We start from the raw sequence: 22463 nt of genomic DNA on the forward strand, positions 1-22463 counted from the left end.
ACATTTTAAGGGTAAAATTGTCTTTTGACAATATTGTCTTTTAGCAAAATATACAGTTGTTTTAAATTTATTCAAAAATAATTACAAATTTGGTCATTTAACTTTAATTATATTTTGTTAATCTATATAATAGTTGCATATATACCTCTTATTTTAAACCTACTACCCTCACGACGTTTAAACGTTTATAATTTTTTCACACGTTAATATTTTTTAAAAACATTATACTATAAAAACAAGTATTTTATTCTCTTTAATTAGATGATGATATTGCTATACTTTTTTCATTTTAAAAACTTAATGTGTTACGTGATTACCATTAAGGACCGGCAAACGGGTTGGGTGGGTGTTAAGGCTGGAATGGGTCGATACAAAAAAGGTTAATTTGATTTGGTTCGGGACGGATTCAGGTCGAAAGGGGTCAAGTCATAACGAATTTCGTGTTAGAACAGTGTTAGGCAGAACAGGTTGCGGGCCAAGACACACTCAATGTAGCCGTACATGTGCACCGACACCTGATTGCGCGCATACAGTCGTTGTGTGACGTTCTTACTAATATCAGTTAAGCTTCCATTTCCGCATTACGAGCATACTATCACCAGGTTACGCGCGTACTGTTGTGAAGTCACGCACTTACTGAAACGGTAACACCGGTTACACGTTTGATGTCATGTTTGCGTACATACTCCGCTGCATTGCTCACACACTCAACTATATATAACAAAGCATATCTAATACCATATAATAAAAAAATTACATGCATTCAACGTTTACAGTCTGGTCTGGTTCATATGGTCGGTTTCGGATATAAAACGCGAATCAAACTGTTCGCTACGATTTGAAAATTTTGAAACCGACTAAAAGTAAAACCCAGCTGTGAAACCAAACCGATAATTGGTTTAAACGGTTTCAAGATTTTAAACCGAACCATGAAGGCTCATAATTGCTACCCGTTGCATCGTGCAGACACCCGTCTAGTCCTAATAAAACAAAAAACCTTTGCCCATTTTTAGAGCATTCACATCGTATCGTTGAGGAAGATTTTTATAATGTAGTGATTGATTTAAATTGTTGTGGGTAGAGGATAGAGAAAATAGATATTTCTGTATATTTGAAAATATGCACTTCACCCCCTATAATTTTTTAATATTTGTTGAAATTAGTTATGAGTAGAGGAAAGAGAAAAAGTAATGATAAAGGAATATAAAAATATTATTTAACTGAATAGAATGAATAGAAGAGAGAAAAATTACTGATTTTTAGTGTAATTTTAGATTTGAAGATATGAGAATGGATGAGAATGCTTTTACACTTCATCGCTATCTTCTTCAACCATAGCTTTCTCCCGTAAAGCTGTTTCCAAAACTTAAAAGAAAAAGAAAACCAAAAAACTATAGTAAAAGAAAATGGCTCAAAAGCTGGCACAAGAACCCAAATAATAGTGCTCTGACGGTCGGATTTTCCTTATGGATCTCTTTCCTACGGGAGGGCTTCAATGTGCCTAAAATTGTGGATAATTTCGAGGTCATATTGGGTAGCAAGAGTATGTACACATTGAAGATAGTCTAACATGAAAAATGTGTAAGAAGTTAGATATAAAGACTTTTTTTCTTTTCTACCTTTTCGTATAATTGTTTGTTAAGAAAATATTTCCTCTAAAAATGTGTAGATTAAATAACATTTTATAAATACTTAAGGTTAAGGTTAGAAATATATCACCACAAAAAATGCAACGACGGTTTATGTTGATGTTAACAAATATATCTTATATCTACTTTATTTGTCTTCAACCACGTGTTTGTATTCACCGAAGTGGTAAAGATTACTGTTATAAAACTTATGATCACATCTTATCTCAAATTCTCAATGATATTCGTCTGAATCAGTCAGTCAATCACTATATCATCTCACTAATGTTGTCCACTCTTGGCCAAGTGAGGTTGAGATCACCTTTTCAATAAAAGCACTCACCCACTTTCTCTCTAGAAATTTATGGTGTCTCTTCTAATACGAGAAGTGTTAAAAAGATTAATGATTATAATAAAAAACTTAGGTAGCGTTTGTATGCAGGAATGCGAGGGAGAATAGAATGAATTATTGTGACTTTGAGGAAATAAAAAAAAACGGGTGTTTGTTTAGTCAATTGAATTAAATCAATGATTACACAACTACAAGAATCTCATTTGTCGGTGGTGGTCGTTCTAGTTTTGCAACACTATCTATTTTGAAGTCTGAATGTTTTTTGAATTTTTTTCAAACAATTAAACATTTTAACCAAGAATTAACATCTTAGAAAGAACTTTGACCCGTTGTTTGGAAATGCACGTTTAATATGTCTTTGAAAAATGAAACTTATTTTGATTCCCAAATGGTCAATTCTTATATCAAAATGTATACTTGTGAGTTTTCAATACTCCAAAACACATTGGAAGACTTTTAAGACTTATATTTTAAACAAGATTTATCCAACGAACGTTGATTTTACTATCATTTTATAAAAGATAAGTCCTTTAATAATCATTTTCAAAATTCTGAAAGGAGGCAGTATTTGAATTGTTTCATAATTTTATTTGAGAAAATAACTGTTTACGTCTCTGTAATCTGAGGGTGGAGTCATATTGAATCCCTGAAAAAAAAATTAAACAGGTTGAATCTCTGTGGTTCAAAAAATGAACTAGACGAGTCCTCACTGTTAAGTTTCCATCCATAGAAAACTGAAATTACCAATATGTCCTTTTATAAGATTCATATGAGTCCATATCGTTTGTGGTTGTGCTCACTTTATGTCCCTCATTTTAAATTTCTATCCAAACTATTTTTTTTAAACAAACTTATCAAACAAAACTACTTTTTAAATAAAACTAATAGAATCAAACTACTTCTTTAACAAAACTAATCGGGCTGAACTAGTTTTTTAAGAAACACTAAGCGAACGAAACAACTTTTTTAACAAACCTAATCGAACCGACCAACTTTTTAACAAAACTAATCAATCCGAACTACTTTTTTTAGCAAAACTAATTGAACTGGATTGGTTTTTGAACAAAAACTAATTGAACCGAACTACTTTTTCAACAAATCTATTCGAACTGAACTACTTTTTAACAAGACTAATCAAATTGAACTACTTTCTTTTAACAAAACTAATCGAACCGAACTATTTTTACAACAAAACTAATAGAACCGAACTACTTTTTTAACCAAACTAATCGAACCGAACTACTTTTTTAACCAAACTAATCGAACTGAACTACTTTTTTTAACAAAAATAATCGAACCGGACTACTATTTAAACAAAACTAATCGGGTCGAACTAGTTTTCTAACAAAAACTAATCGAACCGAAATACTTTTTTAACAAATCGAACCGAACTACTTTTTCAACAAAACTAACCGAAGAGAATGTTTTTAAATAAACTCATCGAACTAAACTTTATTAACAAAATACATTGAACCATTCTTTTAAAAAAAAAAAACTAATCGATTCGGGCAATCATATAACAAAAACTTACAAAAGCCCTCAATTTGATAATTCGATCATCGGTGGCATTTCATTGAACACTTGGTAGGCATCTCCAACTTCACACAAAACCCACTGTAAATAAACCCAAAAACTAGCAGTGGTGATGAAAAAAAAAACCATTTTGGTTATGGTAGAGGGTTAGAATTCAAAAACACAATTGAGTATAAACCATGATGGTGGTAACAAATTTGGAGAATCTTATAGGGAATAGGGTTTGGTGGTGTGTAGCAACGGCAGCAGGTTCCGAGGCACTGTGAGACTACAGCGGCAGAAGGACCAACGGCAGCAGGTTCCGAGGCTACAGCGAAAGTTGGAATTGGAGTATTGGAATTGAACGAAGGCTGGAGATTGAAGACAACAGGGAGTAGGGTCACAAGAACGATGCTTTCTTTCTTTCTTTCTTTCTTTCTTTCTTTGTCTTTTGTTTTTGTTTTTTTGGTTTTTTTATCTTTTAATGTGTGAAAAGACCGGTTTGTCCCTTATTTTAACAATGTTATTTACTGAAAGTTAACAGAGGGACTCATTCGGGTCACTTTTGGAACCATGAGGATTCAACCAGTTCAATTTTTTTTTCGGGAACTCGATATGACTCCGCCCTCAGACTACAGGGATGCAAAAAGTAATTTTCTCTTTTATTTTTTTAACATTCAGTTCCAACGATTAATTGCAAGGGTACACTAGAAGTCTTGCATTTCTCTACTTCCACTAGTAAGGAGTTAGGTCACTTTTCTGATGAGCCCATGATAGTATGAAACTAGTAACTCGTAACATAAATGGGAAAGATTTGTTGGTCCTGAATGACAACTAAGGACGACGTACACACCTCATGTAACATTCAGCCTCTCATACCACAAATATTGTTACCCACAAAGAATTGCTTTGGTGGAGGCTTCCTAGAAATTAACCCATCATGGTATGATCCCACATGCGCTTAAACTGTGGAGTTCTCCACCCATTCACTACCATTAAACTAAAATGTTTTGGTGTTATTTGAGGTTAGATACTCATAATGAACCCAACATCTGTTGTCTACTGATGTGGGGTTTGCCTAGGGTGTCATAATCATTCCCCTTATGGATTCATCGTCCTCGATGAGCTTTGTTCATATCTCAATCAGGGATGTGAGATTTTCCAAAGGTGTCCCCCGAATCATTCTCGATGACGTTTGCCTCACCATTGTGACATTAAGCTCAATATAAACACACACACGCCCACACAACTTAGCCTTAAGCAAGGGCAGATCTAATGCGGGTTCCCTAGGTTCACTGGAACCCACTGATTTTCAAATTTTACGTCATAACGATATATAAAAAGTTTTAGTGAATCCATAGATTTATAGAAGCGAAATCATATCAAAAGGTTTAAGATGGTGTAATGGTAAACTCATTGTTCCTAATACTCTTATAAACTTGAAAAGTCTCAAGTTCTAGTCTTTCTAAACCGTTTTTTTTTCCTGTAAGCCATCATCGTGTTATTACTTATTAGTGGGGTTTTAAATAGCTAAAAGATGAACGGTTTCGTTTCTGGTTACCTCTAAACTTATTCACATATCATGCATTCACAACCCATTGATTGTAATTTTATTTTTTTTTCATTTTTATTGACCTTGTAGTTTTATAATGTGTTTTTTAAAACTAACATATTGTTTAATTATGATATCGAATTATATAATATTCTCTGACCCGACCTGCCCAAAAACCTTCACATTTGGTTGTACGAATTTGAACATTGAAAAAGGTGAACCCATAGGAAAGACATCATGGATCTGCCACTGACCTTAAGTTACGTGCCTTTAATGCTAAAGGTTGTGTAGGCTTAATGCAGGCTTGATAAGTTGAAGTTCAACTTGTGAGATATACCCATACATGGTACATTTGATCAAGATCTTTGTTTTTACGTTGTTTATTTGATTAGACAGTGAAGGATTATCTATTCAATTCCTTTGAATGTTCGGTAGCCACTTAAATATGCACAATAGGTCATATGAACGATTATATTTGGCATTTGTGTCACTAACAACAATGATGATGTGGGTACCCCTACCCACTTACAAGCTAAAGAAGCCAAACAGCTAAGAAGCCACAAGTTCCATTTGCTAAGTTGGAAAACTTGAAGCTTCATTAGTCATTACCATAGCTGGCCTGGCAAGGGAAGCTCCTCACTATAGTAAACATCAGGCTGTCACCTCTGATATGACATAAAGCTAAAGTCTAACATCTCTGACGTGACATAAAGCTAAGGTCTGAGGAAAAGCAACTGTGTTGGCTTGCAGGTTCAACGCAGACTACAAGTTACATAAAAAATAAATAACTTGTCTGAGTGAGCTAAAAGAATGAGCTGGCCCATCCTCTAATAGAAGCTTAAGCTTCTCCAGGAAAGCTCCTGGATTGTCTATAAAATAAGTCACATGTAATATTCGTTAATTTTTAAACCTGAAAACCCAACCTATTTTAAACTTTCAGGTTTGTTTATAAATATATATATATAATTTTCTTCGAAAAGTGGTCTTAACGATCCCTTTTCCACATTTATAGTCATAATATATGGCTGCGACAATAAGTATAGTCGATTTAAGCATAGACATTTGAGATAAAATTTCCACGTAATTAATACCATGAAAGTTTGATTGAACATTTTGCCATCAGTCGTGCCTTGAAAGTATGTGCATTAACATTCATGCAGATCAACCAAGTCTTTTATGTGTACTGCATCTTGATGTTCATTGTTTTCTGCCACTTGTCAGATTCTAAATCCAATACAAATAGATCTACTATAAATTTATTATGCGGGTCAGCAGTCCAACCAGTAACCATCCGGTTCAAATAGAAAACAGGGTTATGTAGCCGACCCGGCCCAGTTCTGAAAACATTTGTAAATGACCATGAAGTTTCCATATACATCACAAAAGTTTATCAATGAATCAATCCATGGTTTATAACCATGGCATGCATGACTACAATAAATACATAATTCAAATACCAAAAAATATTTTGTACTTTTTCATTTTTACTCTACAGAAAGTTGGGCATGGATTCAGATACACCAAACCCGTTCTAGATCCGCCTTTCGGTGTATAGATACGCTAGAAGATGATACAATAATATATCCTTCAATATGCATCATTTCCATGGATGTCATTCATCCCCCGTGTGTTTACTGAGGTTACTCCTCCAAAGAATGTAGATCTATGCAAATTATCTTTGTATATAATGAGTATATAGTGAAACTAGGTCGAGTCATGAGCTATCAGAAACTCGATTACATATGGATATAACTGTTCTGGTGCCTGAATTTTCAAGATAATTAAGGCATCATGAGTCGGGCCCAAATTTGGAACAACTCCTGAGGAGGAAAAAAAGTTCAGATCTAGGTCATTGTTAATTAATGTGAAGCGAGGAAGTTAGGTCTGGCAAACTGGACAGGTTGGGGGGATTCGGGTTACGAGTGAGAATGGGTTCTAAGCAAAATGAAATCGGGTCAATACGGGCTGTTAGAAAAAGTATCAATTTAATTTTGTTGGGGTCAAAACAATTTAGAAAGAAAAAAAAAGTACCCATTTGGAACTTTTTAAGTCACGCTGTATAAAAATTGGTATGTTTTGGCCCGATGACTAATTTAAGGCAACCAATTTGACCCGTTGACTAATTTAAGGTAACCCAATTTAACCCACTGATTAATTTAAGGTGATCAATTTTGACCCGTTGGCTAATTTAAGGCGACCCAAATGAACCCATACATAATTAAGTTTTGCCCAAATTAACCCATTATTTGAACGGGTCATGATTGTCACCTATAAAAAAAAGTTAATTCAAGTTGTATTTTATAACGGGTAAAATGCTGAAAAAATACAGCTAAAAAGAACATGTGTTGACCATGTTTGGAAACTGGTACATTATATACGAGTGTTTATCACCTCTTAAATATAGCTAATTTTGACTTGTTTAAGCCCTTTAACCCATGTGGCCCACAAGTTTTGAACAAAAAACTATTATTCCATAACGGATAACTTGAATCAACCCATTAAGAAGTAAACGGGTCTGAATTGGCATAATTAACCAGTGCTACGAGAAGGGAAAGATAACAAATGACATACCAAACGACCTCCGACAAGATCATAATGAGCATAGTGTGGCCCATCTGGCTCACCAAAAACTTTGTACACGGCTAGATGTTTAGGAACTAATTTGATTGTTTCTGTTTCATTGGTCCAATTGACTCAAGTTAACAAAAACTGAAAACAGAAAAATAAATGTTTTTACGTTTATTTGTAATAGACAGTATGATGTACCATATACAGCTTCAGGTGGGCAAATGAGATCAAGGTCACCAGCAATGGCTAAGACCGGAACATCAATTTTGTTGATATAATTTTTGTAAAAGAAAGTTCCACTTCTGTCACGTAATCCGCCTTCTTGAAAGGCAGTTGTTAACTGCAAAAGCAGCTTTGCAGGCACCGTACCTGCTCATTGGTCAAACAATAAAAATGGATTGTGTTTTATATTTAACGGATCAAGTAAACAGATTCAAAGATATTTAAGGAACTCACAGAAGTTGTTCATGACAAACTTCTCCATGAGTTCAGGATGCATCATATCCTGTGCAGTAATGAGACGGTTTAACCACGACATAACGTAAGGAGGACGAGAAGCTAGAGGGTAAGCTGCTGCCGGCAATGCACCTAACGGGACAGCTGGCACATTCAACGCCTGAGCCGGATCTGCCTGTAAATCACAAAAAACACAACTACTAAAAGTTTTGAGGGTCTGTATCAAAACTTCTAATAAGTTTAAGGGGCTTTATGAAAATTTGTGGGTATTTACCAGGGGTGTCAGTAATTTCAGTGATGATTTTGAAGTAGTGTAATCGAGTGAAGCTCCCAAAGTAACGATTGCAGCCAACCGGGATTCTCTTTGCTCATAAGCTGGTAAAAATAAAATAACCATATTTCAGTACACAAATATTTGAAGTTTCATGATTCACAATACAATGCCCTGCTTGGGTGCGCGCATATAATGTGTATATGTGTGAACCCTCAGGTGGGCTAAAGTGAAATTGCACTAATTTTGACGTTATTTTACTAATCTCGTGAAAATAACGTTAAAAGTGGCGGAAGGTTAATCAGGCATCATGTGGTAGCGTTGATAGCCAAAAGACAAGGGTACATGCACCAATCGGCCGGTGTCCCAATGGTTGAGTGTTATGTGCCTTATGTCCAAGGCTTGATGCAAAACTACCATCGAGCTGGGGGTCTCACCGGAAGCAGCCTCTCTATTCCTACGGGGTAGAGGTAAGGCTGTATACATCTTACCCTCCTCAGACCCTACCATAGCTTTGCTATTGGTGGGATATACTGAGTACGATGATGATGATGATGATGATTCACAATACAAAACATTGCATATAGTAATTGATGCATATAGAAAAGCTATCCTAGATCATAACAAGAAAGACACCTTATTTTTGTTTTTCTAGTTTTAAAGAAGTTAATGTGTTAAAAAATGATTACAAGATTGTAACTTTATAGTAGCAATTTAATTTTTTCTGTAAAGCGGGCATTTGAATAAATTATATATATATACACACACGTATACAATTAGTAATCGTTATGAATCGTGATTCACAAGCTCAGCAAGCATAAGGTACAACTCCACAAAGCTACTACTGTTTCAATATTTGTAATTACTTCTTACAACATATTTTGTTTTTTTCTCTTTTAACTTTTTAAATATAATGTTTTATAAGATTCCGAGTACGCCATTTTAACATGCTTATTTATATCTACGTTTCTATATTTTTTCAACACTGACCCGAGTACAACTCTTAACAGCTACTATTATTTTCACATTATCATTACATTTAGACATATTTTGTTTTTCCCTTATAACTTTTTAATATATATTGTTTAACAAAATTTCAAACACACCGTTATGACTTATGACATGCTTATTTTTATCTATGTTTGGATATAAAGTTTTATTCAAAACTGACCAGGGGCAATTATGATATATTTTAATCTTCTTTCCACTACACCATAATGTTTTTCCAAATTCCAAAAATACCGACACGCTTATTTCTACCTACGTTTTAATATAAACTTTATTTAAAACCAAGCAACAGCAGCACGCAAGGTGTGTATACCAGACAGTTCTCAATTAACACCTCTAATTAATAATAGTATATTTCATATCATACCGTTCCGAGAGAGCATGGAGTATAGTAAAATACCACCCATAGAATGGCCAATTGCAAGCAGCTTGTCATCTTTCGGGTTGCATTGTCTTCGGATGTATTCCATCTGTTTCATAAAATAAAGACCCGGCTAATTAAGAAATAGAACTGATTTAAAAGTAAAAAAATTAATGTAATTGATTTGTGACAATACCGCAGCAGGCACGTCCTCTTCCAGATAGTGGTCAAAGTCCCAGTTGTATTTCCCAAGGAGGTCAACTTGAGTTTGGAGGTTTTCAACTGTTGAAGAAAACCGATCTAGAAAATCAGTGAACGGTGGAGACACTGATTTTTGACTTTCTTCCATAATATCCACAAGCCTTTGACTTAAATCTCTTATTTGTGTAGCTAAAGTTGAATTCTGTAAGGCTTCTGGTGAACCTGAAAGTTATACACAAACATGTTGTGAGTTTCAGTATAATTATAACACTTTAATTGCAACATAATAACAAGCTATTACTTATTGACCTTCCTTGATTAGATTTGATAATCGCTCAGAAAAACGCTTAAAAGATTCTGTAAATGTTGTCAATAACTGTGATTGATCAGATTCAAGTTCAACCGTCTCTTTCTTTTCCTCGGCAGAGGAAACTTTACTTTGTGCAGGAGAATCAGAAGTGACAGTTTGTGGATTTTTGGAAGTTGTGTCCATCCGTTCAGAAGGAAGGTTGACTGGCTGTTTGACTTCCTTGGATGCCACCTCAGCACTTAATCCAGCTCCTCGAAACTCAAGTATCCATGTGTCAAATCCATGGCTTGACATGTGGTGTGCAAACGAAGACTGCAAAATTAAATTAAGTGTCTAATAAGCAAAATGTCATATTGAATAGAAACTAAAAGCTTGCTAAGGATGCATTGATATCCTCCCTTTTTTATATTTGTCGTCTTTTCCATCAGGAATTTATACAATAAAACAATACTATACTAGAATAGCTACTAAACGAGAACCCCTATGGTTAGGCTATCAGAACTATAAACATGTGTACAATATCTCTATGATAGAATCGAAAAGAAACAGAGAGAGAAGGTTTCAACCATATCAAGCGTAATCCATTATGATCGTTCCATTCGTTATTATACAGACTCAATTGTTAACGACCCAACTGACTCTTTTACAAACAGACACCAACTATTCAACAATTACCAAAACGATCCCTGTCATAACTATCACGAAATTACAAAGTGACCCCTGTACTTTCTATACTCGTAACACTCTACATTATTGAATGGGATTTGGGAGGTAATATGTAGACGGCAATCCTTTGTGAGTGATTGTTATGCTATAGCATGTAGTTCTTGTGTACAAATCACCTCCCTCACTAATTTAGCATAATCAATCAGATGCATTTTTAAGAAACAATCAATCATGTTGTTTAACTCAAAACAAACTCAGGTTCATATCTCGCATGTCAACTACACTAAAAATAGCCCCCCTCTCTTCCAAATTATCATGAAGCAACCACCCACCTGAAATAATCTAATTTTTCCTCAGAAAGAGATCTGATGAATTGATTTAATGGCAAATTCTGGTGAGGTCTTTTGAGACGAAGGCGTGACAGATACTCAAAGAAAACTCATAAATTTGTGATCTTGTGTAGGTTGTCATGATATATGAATACTTGTTTATATGTTACCTGTTGGGGGATTTCTAAATAAAACGGGTATCTTGGATTTCTGAGAGTCATGATCACACTTTCAGATCAAACTATTTGTGGTTCACACAAATGAATTGATCGGATAAAACTCGTAATTTTGAGAGCAAGAGACTGAGTATGATTATTGTGAGAGAATATTGAACCAGTCAGTGATCTCGTATGATTAAGAAGAGTATTATTAGGGTTTTGCAGTTAACATGTTTTGAAATTCAAAACAATAGACGCTCCTGCTAGTTATCATTAAAACTTATGAATGAAATATAATTAAAATTTCTGTTATGATTTTAATGAAGCAACATGTCCAAAATAAAAAATTTCCAAGCTAACCTTATCCAGTTTGTTAAACTTGCTCGTTATATCCTTCAGCGATTGCCTGTTTACCATCTTCACACAAATAGTTTTGATCTTTACGGGTATCTTGGATTTCTGAGAGTCATAATCACACTTTCAAAACTATTTGCTGTGAAGATGGCGAACGGGCAATCGTTGAAGGACATGACTAGCAAGTTTGACAAACTAGAGAAATTCGAATGCCAGGACTTTGATGGCGTAAGAAGATGCACTTTCTTTGGACTACCATGAAAGTGATGCACCTGTTCAGTACGCCCATACCGGTGGTTAAGGAAGAAGGAAACATGTAACAAATTAGGAAGAAATCAAAATGGGAGAATTGACAACTACAACTGTCTCGGCCTTGTTCTGAATGGTATATGTGATTCGTTGTTTGATTTTTATCAAAACATTGAAACCACTAAGGAACTGTAGGAAATACTTGAAGCCAAGTATATGACAGAAGTTTCTTGTAAGTAATTTTAACAATTACAAAATGGTTGAGTCCAGGTCTATTGTGGGACAATACCATAAATGGTGTCGAATTTTAGGATAGTTTTCCCAACACAAGATGAAACATGGATGAATCCATTCTGTTTCATCAATCATTGACAAGTTAACACCTTCATGGAAAGATTTCAAACACACGAAGGGTGAACTAAGTTTGGTTGAAATTGGAAGTCACTAGTTCACTACAGAATTGAAGAGGACTTGAGAACATTTGAAACTGTTGATGTTAAAAAATAGGCTGGTCAATCTGTTAACATGGTTGAGGATGTTAGAACATCCAAGGGTAAGAATAAGTACAAAAGAAAATGTAAGTTTCAAGGAAACAACAACATGGATACAAACAAGAAGGAAAACGAGGGTTGTTAGAAGTGTGACAAACCGGGTCCACCTTAAGAGGGATTATCGGGTTGGAAAAGTGAATAATAAGTGTTCAAATAACAAGTATGATGCAGGTCCACACGGGTCTAAGGACCAAGGAAAGCAACAAGGTCAGAATTTAATACACAATTTTAATTCCATTGAGAATTATGTTTCACTAATTTCCGAAACATGTTTTGTGCAAGATGACGTTGCTTGGTGGGTTGATACGGGTGCAACTAACCATGTATGCAAGAATTTTCAATGGTTTGAAAAAATTCCAAAAATTGAAGATGGTTCTATTTTAAAGATGGGGAATGCTGCAATCGAACCGGTCAATGGACTAGGCAAAGTCAAGCTTGTTTTTACTTCTGGAAGATGTTTGTGTTTAGACAATGTTTTATATGCGCCCGAGATTCTAAGGAATCTCTTGTCTGGTGTTATTTTAAGCAAGTGTATGAAAGTGACAAATATATCTTGTCAAGACATGGTACTTTGGTTATCTATGTAATGATATGTTGAATGTTGATGTTTCGTTTGTTAATCAATCTATTTACATGGCTTCCACTAGTTCTAATCTAGCACGCTGCATTTCGGATTCATTTAAAATAATATTAGAACTAGTGAAAGCCATGAAAATAGATTGATTAACAAATGGAACATCAACATTCAACGTAAACATACCATTACATAGATAACGAAACCAACAAAAGTACTATGTCTTGACAAAATATACTTGTCACTTTCATGCACTTGCTTATAACCGCAACTATTTAAAACAACACCAGACAAGAGATTCTTTCGAATCCAGGGAACATATAAAACAATATCTAACACAAACATTTTTTAGAAGTAAAAGCAAGCTTGACTTTGCCTAATCCCTTGATCAGTTTGGTTGCAGCATTCCCCATTTTTAAAATAGATCCATCTTCAATTTCTTCAAACCATTGAAAATTCTTGCATGCATGGTTAGTTGCACCTGAATCAACAGACCCAGCAACATCATCTTACACAAAACATGCTTCAAAAATTAGTGAAACATAAATTCTCAACCGAATTAAATTGTGTATTAAATTCTGACCTTGTTGCTTTCCTTGGTCCTTAGACCCGCTTGGACCTGAATCATGCTTGTTCTTCAAACCATTATTGTTCACTTTTCCAACCCGATAATCCCTCTTAAGGTAGATCCGGTTTGTCACATTTCCAATAGCCCTCGTTTTCCTTCTTGTTTGGACCCATGTTGTTTCCTTGAAACTTACGTTTCCCTTTGTACTTACTCTTACTGTCGTCACCACCATCACCATCACGTCGTCATCATCATCATCATCATCATCATCGTACTCAGTATATCCCACCACCACGTCACCACCATCACCATCATCACCATCATCATCGTACTCAGTATATCCCACAAATAGCAGACTATGGTAGGGTCTGAGGATGGTAAGATGTAGACAGCCTACCTCTACCCCGTAGGAATAGAGAGGATGCTTCCAGTGAGACCCCCGGCTCGATAGTAGTTTTGCATCAAGCCTTCGACATACGGCACATAACACTCAACCATCGGCACACCGGTAGATTGGTGCATGTACCTTGTCTTTCGGCTATCAACTCCACCACAGGATGCCTGATTAACCTTCCGTCACTTTTAACGTTATTTTCACGAGATTAGTAAAATAACGTCAAAATTAGTGCAATTTCACTTTTGCCCACCCGAGGGTTCACACATATATACATTGTATGCGTGCACCGCAAACAGGGCGTTTAACATCATTGACATCAATAGTTTCAAATGTTCTCAATCCCTCTTCAATTTTGAAATGACTTCCAAGTTCAACCAATCTTAATTCACCCTTCAAATGTTTCAAATTGTGTTTGAAATCTTTCCATGAAAAAAGGGTAACTTGTCAATGATTGATGAAACAGAAATGAATTCATCCATGTTCATCTTATGTTAGGAAAACTGCCTTAAAATTCAACACAATTCATGGTATTGTTCCACAACAGACCTGGACTCAAACCATCTTGTAATTGTTAAAATTACTCACAAGAAACTTCTTACTTGAAAAATCTTCTGCTATATACCTGGCTTCAAGTATATCCCACAGTTCCTTAGCGATTTCAATGTTTTAATACAAATCAAATAACGAATCACACATATCGTTCAGAATAAGGCCGAGGCAGATGTAGTTGTCATTCTCCCATTTTGATTTCTTCCTAAATTTTTCCAGGTTTCCTTCTTCCTCAACCACCGGCCTGGGCGTACTCAACCACGTGCACCACTTTCATGGCAGTCAAAAGGAAGTGCATCTTCTTTTGCCATCTGCGAAAGTCCTGACCTTCGAATTTCTCTAGTTTGTCAAACTTGCTAGTCATGTCCTTCAAAGATTGCCCATTCACCATCTTCACAGCAAATAGTTTTGATATGAAAGTGTGATCACGACTCTCAGAAATCCAAGACACCCGTTTTATTTCGAAATTCCCTAACAAAAGATTAAAACTATTTGCTGTGAAGACGACGGACGGGCAATCGTTTAAGGACATGACGAGCAAGTTTGATAAACTGGAGAAGGTTAGCTTAGAAATTTTTTATTTTGGACATATGTTACTTCATTAAAATCGTATCAGCAATTTAATTAAATTCCGTTCATAAGCTTTCATGATAACTAACAGAAGTGTCTATTGTTTTGAATATCAAAACATGTCATCACTGACCCTAACCCTAATAATACTCTTCTTGATCATACGAGATCATTGACTGGTACAATATTCTCTCACAATAATCATACCAATCTCTTGCTTTCAAAATTATGAGTTTTATCCGATCAATTCATTTGTGAACCACAAATAGCTTTAATCTGAAAATGTGATCACGACTCTCAGAAATCCAAGATACCCGTTTTATTCAGATATTCCCCAACATTATCACTAATTCTCTGGAGTGTGGATGATATATTTTCTTTGGTTTACTAGAAGAGGCAAGAAAAAGCATGACTAGACGTAGTGGTGCAATAGCAGGCATTAAGATAGTGAGCCTAAGTAGCACGGGAACAGGTACGGGAGCAGGATACGGGGACGTTACGGGTACGGGAGACAGCAAAAATCAAAAATTCAAGATATGGGTACGGCAAAAAGAATATATAAAAAATACAAATATATTAAACATATCCCAAAATAGATATATATTGTTTAAGAATGGAATACGTTACTTAGGGTTACAAATGAAATACACAAACCTAGAGAGAATAGACTACAGAAAAAACACTTTTTTGTAAAAGTTTAAAAGTTTTAGGGGGTAGTTGCAAACAAGTAAAAGATAAAGGGGTTAAATGTTAAAAAAAACTAAACTTGTTTAAACCTAAAAGCCCCTAATTTATTTCACTCAGTTACAGCCACATTTTCTTCTCCTTCTCCCTATGAAATCTGGCAGAAACAGTGCTCCGTCGCTGGAATTTACCGCCGGAGTTCACTACAGGTCGCCGGAAACGTTTCTTAAACCTTTATTAATCCGTACCCAAGCCCGAAAGCGTATTACCAACCGTCCCAGATTTTCAGAAGCGGCCGGGAAACGTTTCTCCGGCGTATCCGTCCCCGATACGGGGACCCGTCCATGCTTGCCGTTTCCGTGCATCATAGTAGTGAGCTAGCTGCCAAATCATTGGCAGAGCATTTGTCCGCCATGCCCTTGGCGGGCGCTAGTGGCTTACAAAAGGTAAATTATAATTCCAAAGAAATCATTACCAAAACAATCCGTTAGGAGAATTCAAAATACAAAGAAAAAATCGGATTCCAAAATCTTCTATTCGTTAATACTTGTTTTTGAAAATTCATAAATAAATAAAAAATTGTAATTTTTACACTATATTAACCAAAAAAATACCCAACTCTATATTCTCTACATCTTTCTCTTGCAATCATGAACCCGAAAAACCAAAACATCTTCGCGATGAACGCTTTCGACCCAAACAGCCCGCTTTACGTAAACATGCGTGCAACAAATAATCCCAACAACCCGTACTACTACAACGCAAGCCCAAACGAAATCATGTACCGACCTCTACCCTTAGCCCCACAGCTAACGCCTATACCCATATTTCCACAACTAAGACCCGACTTCTTCGACGACAGGGAATCGCTAGATATTATCTCTTGTAGAAAGCTTGGATTCTAAAATCAACCGAGTTTTGAAATGAACAATAAATCAATATTAAATTTGCCTTTCTTGATAAAGACTTATCTCATTTACCAGATTGTGCTATATTCAAGCAAAGGAAGAACGAAATTCATGCCAAATATATGAGTAGTCGTTTTCTTCTTCATTTTTGTTAATTTCTAGTTCCTGCGTTTTTTTAAAGTATCATTTGTTTTTTCTTCTTACTTCAAGTACCTTTTTTTATTCCTATATACTTGTAACTTTAATTTTATTAAATTTTTTTAGTATTTTATTATGTGGTTTCATTATTTAAATTAATATAATAATTGAATATTAAAATATCAAGTAAATAAAAAAATGATTGAGTAATAATTGCAATGAGTTAAAAACCACCACACTTAATTTAAAATGGGCTTTAGACTATGTGTAGTGGTTTTAACTAAGGCCATGTGTAATGGAGCATTATATGGGTGGATAAAGCCCCTACACCATCCCCGGGGCGTTATAAGGGTATGGGCATTTTTACAATAAAGCCCATATATGTGTTGAAGTGTAATAATTAAAAGGGTGTTATTCATTACACATGCTTTTAACTAAAAAAATTGATGATGATGCGGTGGAAAATGCCCCTTGAGGGGCATTAACCATTCATTCATGGCCGCCTAGGTGCCATGTAGGCAAAAATTGAATTCATTAAAGCCCTTTTTCAGATTAAGTGTAATGGTTTTAACTAATTGCAATTATTATTCAATCATTTTTTTTATTTACTTAATATTTTATTATTCAATAAACATAATAATTTAAATAATAAAACCACCTAATAAAATACTATAACATATTTAATAAAATAAATGTTACAAGCACATAGGAATAAAAAAAGGATACTTGAAATAAAAAGAAAAAACAAATGATACTTAAAAAATGCAGGAACCTGAAATTAAAAAAAAAGATACTATTAAAAAAACTACTCGTTGGCATGATATTTAGCACAGATTTCATTCTTCCTTGTAGCGGGATCTTCGGGTGGTAAATGAGATAAGTCTTTATCGAGAAAAGAAAAATCGATGCCGATTTGCTGTTCGTTTATAAACTCGAGTACATGGTCGATTTTAGAATCCAAGCTTTCCATGTGAGATATAATCTTGGGATTCATTTTAGTCGAAAAAGAAGTTGGGTCTTGGTTGTGGGGTTACGGGTATAGGTCTCAGTTGTGGGGATTGGGATAGAGGTCGGTCTAAGATTTCGTTTGTGCTTGCGTTGAAGTAGTACGGGTTGTTGGGATCATTTGCTGCATGTATGTTTACGTAAAGCGGATTGCTTGGGTCGAAAGCGTTCATCACATGGATATTTTGATCTTTGGGGTTCATGATTGCAAGAGATGTAAAGAATATAGAGTTAAGTATTTTTTGGTATGGTGAAAATGGTTAAAGTTATTGGTTTATACTTTATATAGTGTGAAAATTATAATTAATTCTTTTCTTTTTTTTTTGTTTTTGAATTTCCAAAAACAAGTCTAACAAATAGAAGATTTTGGAATCCAATATTTTCTTTTCTTTTTATTTTGAATTAAAAAAAAGGGAGTGTTTTGGCAATGATTTCTTTGGAATTCAAAATTATAATGTACCACTAGCACCAGTCAAGGGCATGGCGGGCAAATGCTCTAGCAATGATTTGGCAGCCGACTCACTATATTAACGCCCGGCATTGCACCACTACGTCTAGTCTTAGTAAATTCAATTTGTGCCTGCATGGCACCTAGGTGGCATTTTAACTAGACAGTTAAAACCAGTACACATAGTCTATATGTGCAAATATAATCAATAGGGAGAAATTGAATACCAAGTCTTGTGTGAGTTCACTAAAATATGGTTCAGTGCCTAACAATGTTACATGACCTCAGAAAACCTTAACTTAATCAACATACTAACAATAATCCTAACCTAAAGTTAAACTAAAACTTATCTGCTGATAATACTTATATAACAAATAAAAGACTGTTAATACTTACCTATAAAACTAAAAGAAAAATAAGGGTATGAGTATGACACCATGATGGTTAAGGCTTAAAAAAACTGATTATTGGTAATGTAAACTGTGAAAGTAGGATGAAGAACAAGCAGAAATATAACTTTTAACTCACCCCGGGGGCAAGATCATATCCAATTGCATTTGTTCCAACTCCACTTAAAAGCAATAATGGATGATTCCTTGAAGGCGCCTATATCATGCATAAACAAAGTACATATATAATCAGAATAAACCATAATATTTGAATTGATCTCTAAATTAACTATAGTAGATTCAATATCACATAGTTTTACACACTGTTGGCATAAAAAGATCAATACAGACTCATCCCAACTATCTATTCTCCAGCAAAATTACAATTGAGTTAATACAGAACTAGATTCAGCATTATTCCCATTTCAGATTAAAACATGAAATCCCCCCCCCCCCCCCCCCCCCCGGTCTTTTATGCCCATACCATCAATATCTTTGAGCATGGCCATTTTTTGAAAATAGACAAATAATACGCTGCACTTACTGCATGAAGAGGTTTTTGAATGAGTAAAACGTGCTGTAATCATAAAAGCTATTCTCATAAGTTACAAAGAGGTTTTCTCCAGATAACCCGACCCTAGATATACATAGATCCATATATGCCTGCATACAACACTCCTTTGCACACATATACATATATACAATACATATATGCGTGTGTATGGATGTTCGTTCTTATGTATGCATACACATATATGCGGGGTCAGCCTAGTTTCTATGTTTGATCTTGTTGGATAGAGTCGTAGAGTTATGCCTTAAGATATGCATCATAGATCATGGACATCTTCTTTCGTCTCAGCATTTACCGGTTAAAGTTTTAATAAAAAACAAAACGAAAAAATAAAAAAGAAAAAACAGAAAATTCTAGACTTGATTTTTTGTTAGGTTCTCAAGTTTTTGAACTTTTGAGGTATATAGAGATTAGAAACAATCAACCACTAAGAAAAAGTTATGGCATATGAACTGTAACAACTAGATTTTCTTTTTCTCCCAACATCTCCACTATGATTTTATCACCAAAAACCACCTTTTTGAATCATATCAGTCATCTATAACATTAGTGTTCATGATACACCTAGTTATCATTATAATTTATAGTTATGAATCCAGGGTATCTAACCTGATATACCTTGTATAAGATGTCCTAAATATGTCAATATCATTAATCATTTGCACACAATTAATCACCAGAAATACCATACCATAATGGTATTTCCCTTACATATTTTATTATTATTATTATTATTATTAGCTTTTATATTGCGGTTAAACTGTGACCTTATTATTAATATTATTATAATTAGTAGTAGTTTTTTATATAACTGTTAAACTTTGATTTACTTTTTTTTGCTTCATACACATGTTCTTAGAGCCGAGGGTCTCTCTGGAAGCCACCTCTTTATTCCTTTGGATAGAGGTACGGTGTGCCTACATCCCACCCTCCTCAGACCCTACCTATAGCTCTGCTGTCGGTGGGATTTTACTGGGTATGATTGATTGATACACAATTAATCACCAGAAATAAACATTATTCAACATTTTTTATCCAGTAAATTTGTTGACACCTTCTTCATATTCACATACATTCATACAAGTTCATGCTGCAATTAAACCCAAGTTGTGTAAGAGGTCTTAAATATTTCAATTATCATTATATCATGTGCATACACTGAATCACCCGAAATAAACGATAACCCATTTTCGGTTAACCGAGGGTGAGAAAAACCCATTTTCAATTAATTGGGTTTTAGGTTAACCGAGGGTAATAAAAAAAGATTACCCATTTTTAGTAAATTGGATTTCTGTTAACCGAGGGCAAAAAAAAAAAAAAAAGATAACCCATTTTCGGTTAACCAAGGTAGTAAAAAAAGATAACCCATTTTCGGTTAACCAAGGTAGTAAAAAAAGATAACCCATTTTCGGTTAATGCTCGGTTAACCTAGGGTTAAAAAGTAAGATAACCCATTTTCGGTTAACCGAGAGTAACAAAGAAAAAGATAACCCATTTTCGGTTAACCGAAAGTAACCAAAAAAAAAAAAGATAACTCATTTCCGGTTAATGGGGTACATGGTTAAACTAGGGTTAAAAAGAATAACCCATTTTTGGTTAACCGAGAGTAAAAAAAAAAAGAGATAACCCATTTTCGGTTAACCAAGGTAGTAAAAAAGGATAACCCAATTTTGGTTTATGCTCGGTTAACCTAGGGTTAAAATGAAAGATAACCCATTTTTGGTTAACCGAGAGTAACAAAGAAAAAGATAACCCATTTTCGGTTAACTGAAAGTAACCAAAAAAAAAAAGATAACCCATTTCCGGTTAATGGGGTACTAGGGTTAAAAAAAATAACCCATTTTCGGTTAACCAAGAGTAAAAGAAAAACAGAGGGCAACAAAAAAAAGATAACCCATTTTGGGTTAACTGGGTTTTCGGTTAATTTCTGTTCGGTTTTGTTGGAGATGAGAGCAGAGACCTGCGGAGGCGGCTTGTAACGCCAGAGAGCGAGGCGCCAGTCGGAATTATGAATGGAAACGTAATGAAGCTCATCAGCCGTACAGATCGGAGGCTTGTCGGTGACTCGTTCCACGGCCGCCGCCGCGTGAACCGGTCTCAGGCGTGACGGCGTACGGATGGAAACAGGTGGTGGCTCGTAGTGGCGATTGGGTTTGAAATAGCAGTAGGTTGCTGCTATTTGAATGGCGGATCGGAGATCCGACTGAAGCATGAACATCTTTCTTTTGTTTGCTTTGTTTGTGGAATTATTTATTAAAGGTTCATTGATGTTGTTGAAGAAACCAAGCTTATTCTTCCATAGCCATTTTCATAGTTCCATTTGTTGATAGATGATTAGATGTTATTATTCTTTTTATTTATTTCAGGAAATAAATAAATAATCATTTTAAATACTACTCAATTTTTATTGTCTTTTAATTTTTCATTTCAATAATTTTATGATACTCGACGACGAGGGGTGTTCAATGAATTGAATTTTGAAGACGGAACTCGAATTTGAAACATATTGTAAATTTCGATTCGATTTTGTTCGAATTCAAAATTTGATTCGAAAATGAAATTTGAATGGGTTTGAATTAAATTCAGTTAAAAAAATCTATTTTTAATCCAATTTAAAAATCACTATAAATTTGAGTCTTTTAACAACAAAATGCATAAGCCTACAGAACAATAAATTATTCAAAGTTATAACATCTTAAATATTTAAAATTGTAACGTCTAATTACATGAATTACTAACCAAAAGGATAGAACTTACAATTTTTAGTCCTTAGAACTTAAGGCATTTCTGTAATTTATCTTCTTATAAATATCTTTATTTATAATAAAAAAAATTATATAATTTGAATTTAAAGTTATAAATTCATATTCGGTTCAAATTTGATTACTAAATCGAATTTGAATTATTGAAAATCAAACTTGAACCTTCAAATTCGAATGCAAGCCAAGTAGAATTTCAAGTTCCTCAAGTTCGATTCAAATACTGAACACCCTTATACTCAACATGTTTTGAATATATTATAATCAAATTTAAATAGAAAAACCTAAGTTATTATAACTCATGTAAGGGCATTCACATCTTATCCCCATCCTCAATCCCATAATTTTACTAACAATAAATTGCGGTTTCAACCACT

General features: G+C 34.6%; 1 protein-coding gene across 1 annotated transcript; it reads right to left on the minus strand.

Moving 5' to 3' along the window:
- Nucleotides 1-6531: 6531 nt before the first annotated feature.
- Nucleotides 6532-21553, minus strand: LOC143616660 (uncharacterized). Its single transcript, XM_077089428.1, has 10 exons — nucleotides 21288-21553; nucleotides 18896-18973; nucleotides 10219-10531; nucleotides 9905-10131; nucleotides 9715-9817; nucleotides 8343-8443; nucleotides 8069-8243; nucleotides 7811-7981; nucleotides 7616-7716; nucleotides 6532-6707 (listed from the first exon to the last, which is right to left on the minus strand). The coding sequence occupies exons 1-10, from the start codon at nucleotides 21543-21545 to the stop codon at nucleotides 6657-6659; spliced, it is 1578 nt and encodes a 525-aa protein (XP_076945543.1). The 5' UTR covers nucleotides 21546-21553; the 3' UTR covers nucleotides 6532-6656.
- Between the last annotated feature and the right edge of the window lie 910 nt (nucleotides 21554-22463).

Source organism: Bidens hawaiensis, unplaced genomic scaffold (assembly GCF_021521415.1).
Source record: "Bidens hawaiensis isolate Kalapana, Puna unplaced genomic scaffold, B.hawaiensis_p1.1 tig00002307_1, whole genome shotgun sequence".
Lineage (NCBI taxonomy): Eukaryota > Viridiplantae > Streptophyta > Magnoliopsida > Asterales > Asteraceae > Bidens > Bidens hawaiensis.

Coding starts and splice junctions, on each gene's coding strand:
- LOC143616660 (XM_077089428.1), bottom strand. CDS start 21,545: ATGTTCATGCTTCAGTCGGATCTCCGATCCGCCATTCAAATAGCAGCA. Junction 10,532..18,895: donor GATATGATCTTGCCCCCGGG/GTGAGTTAAAAG, acceptor TTAATTTTGCAG/TCTTCGTTTGCACACCACAT. Junction 8,444..9,714: donor CTCCATGCTCTCTCGGAACG/GTATGATATGAA, acceptor TATTTTTACCAG/CTTATGAGCAAAGAGAATCC.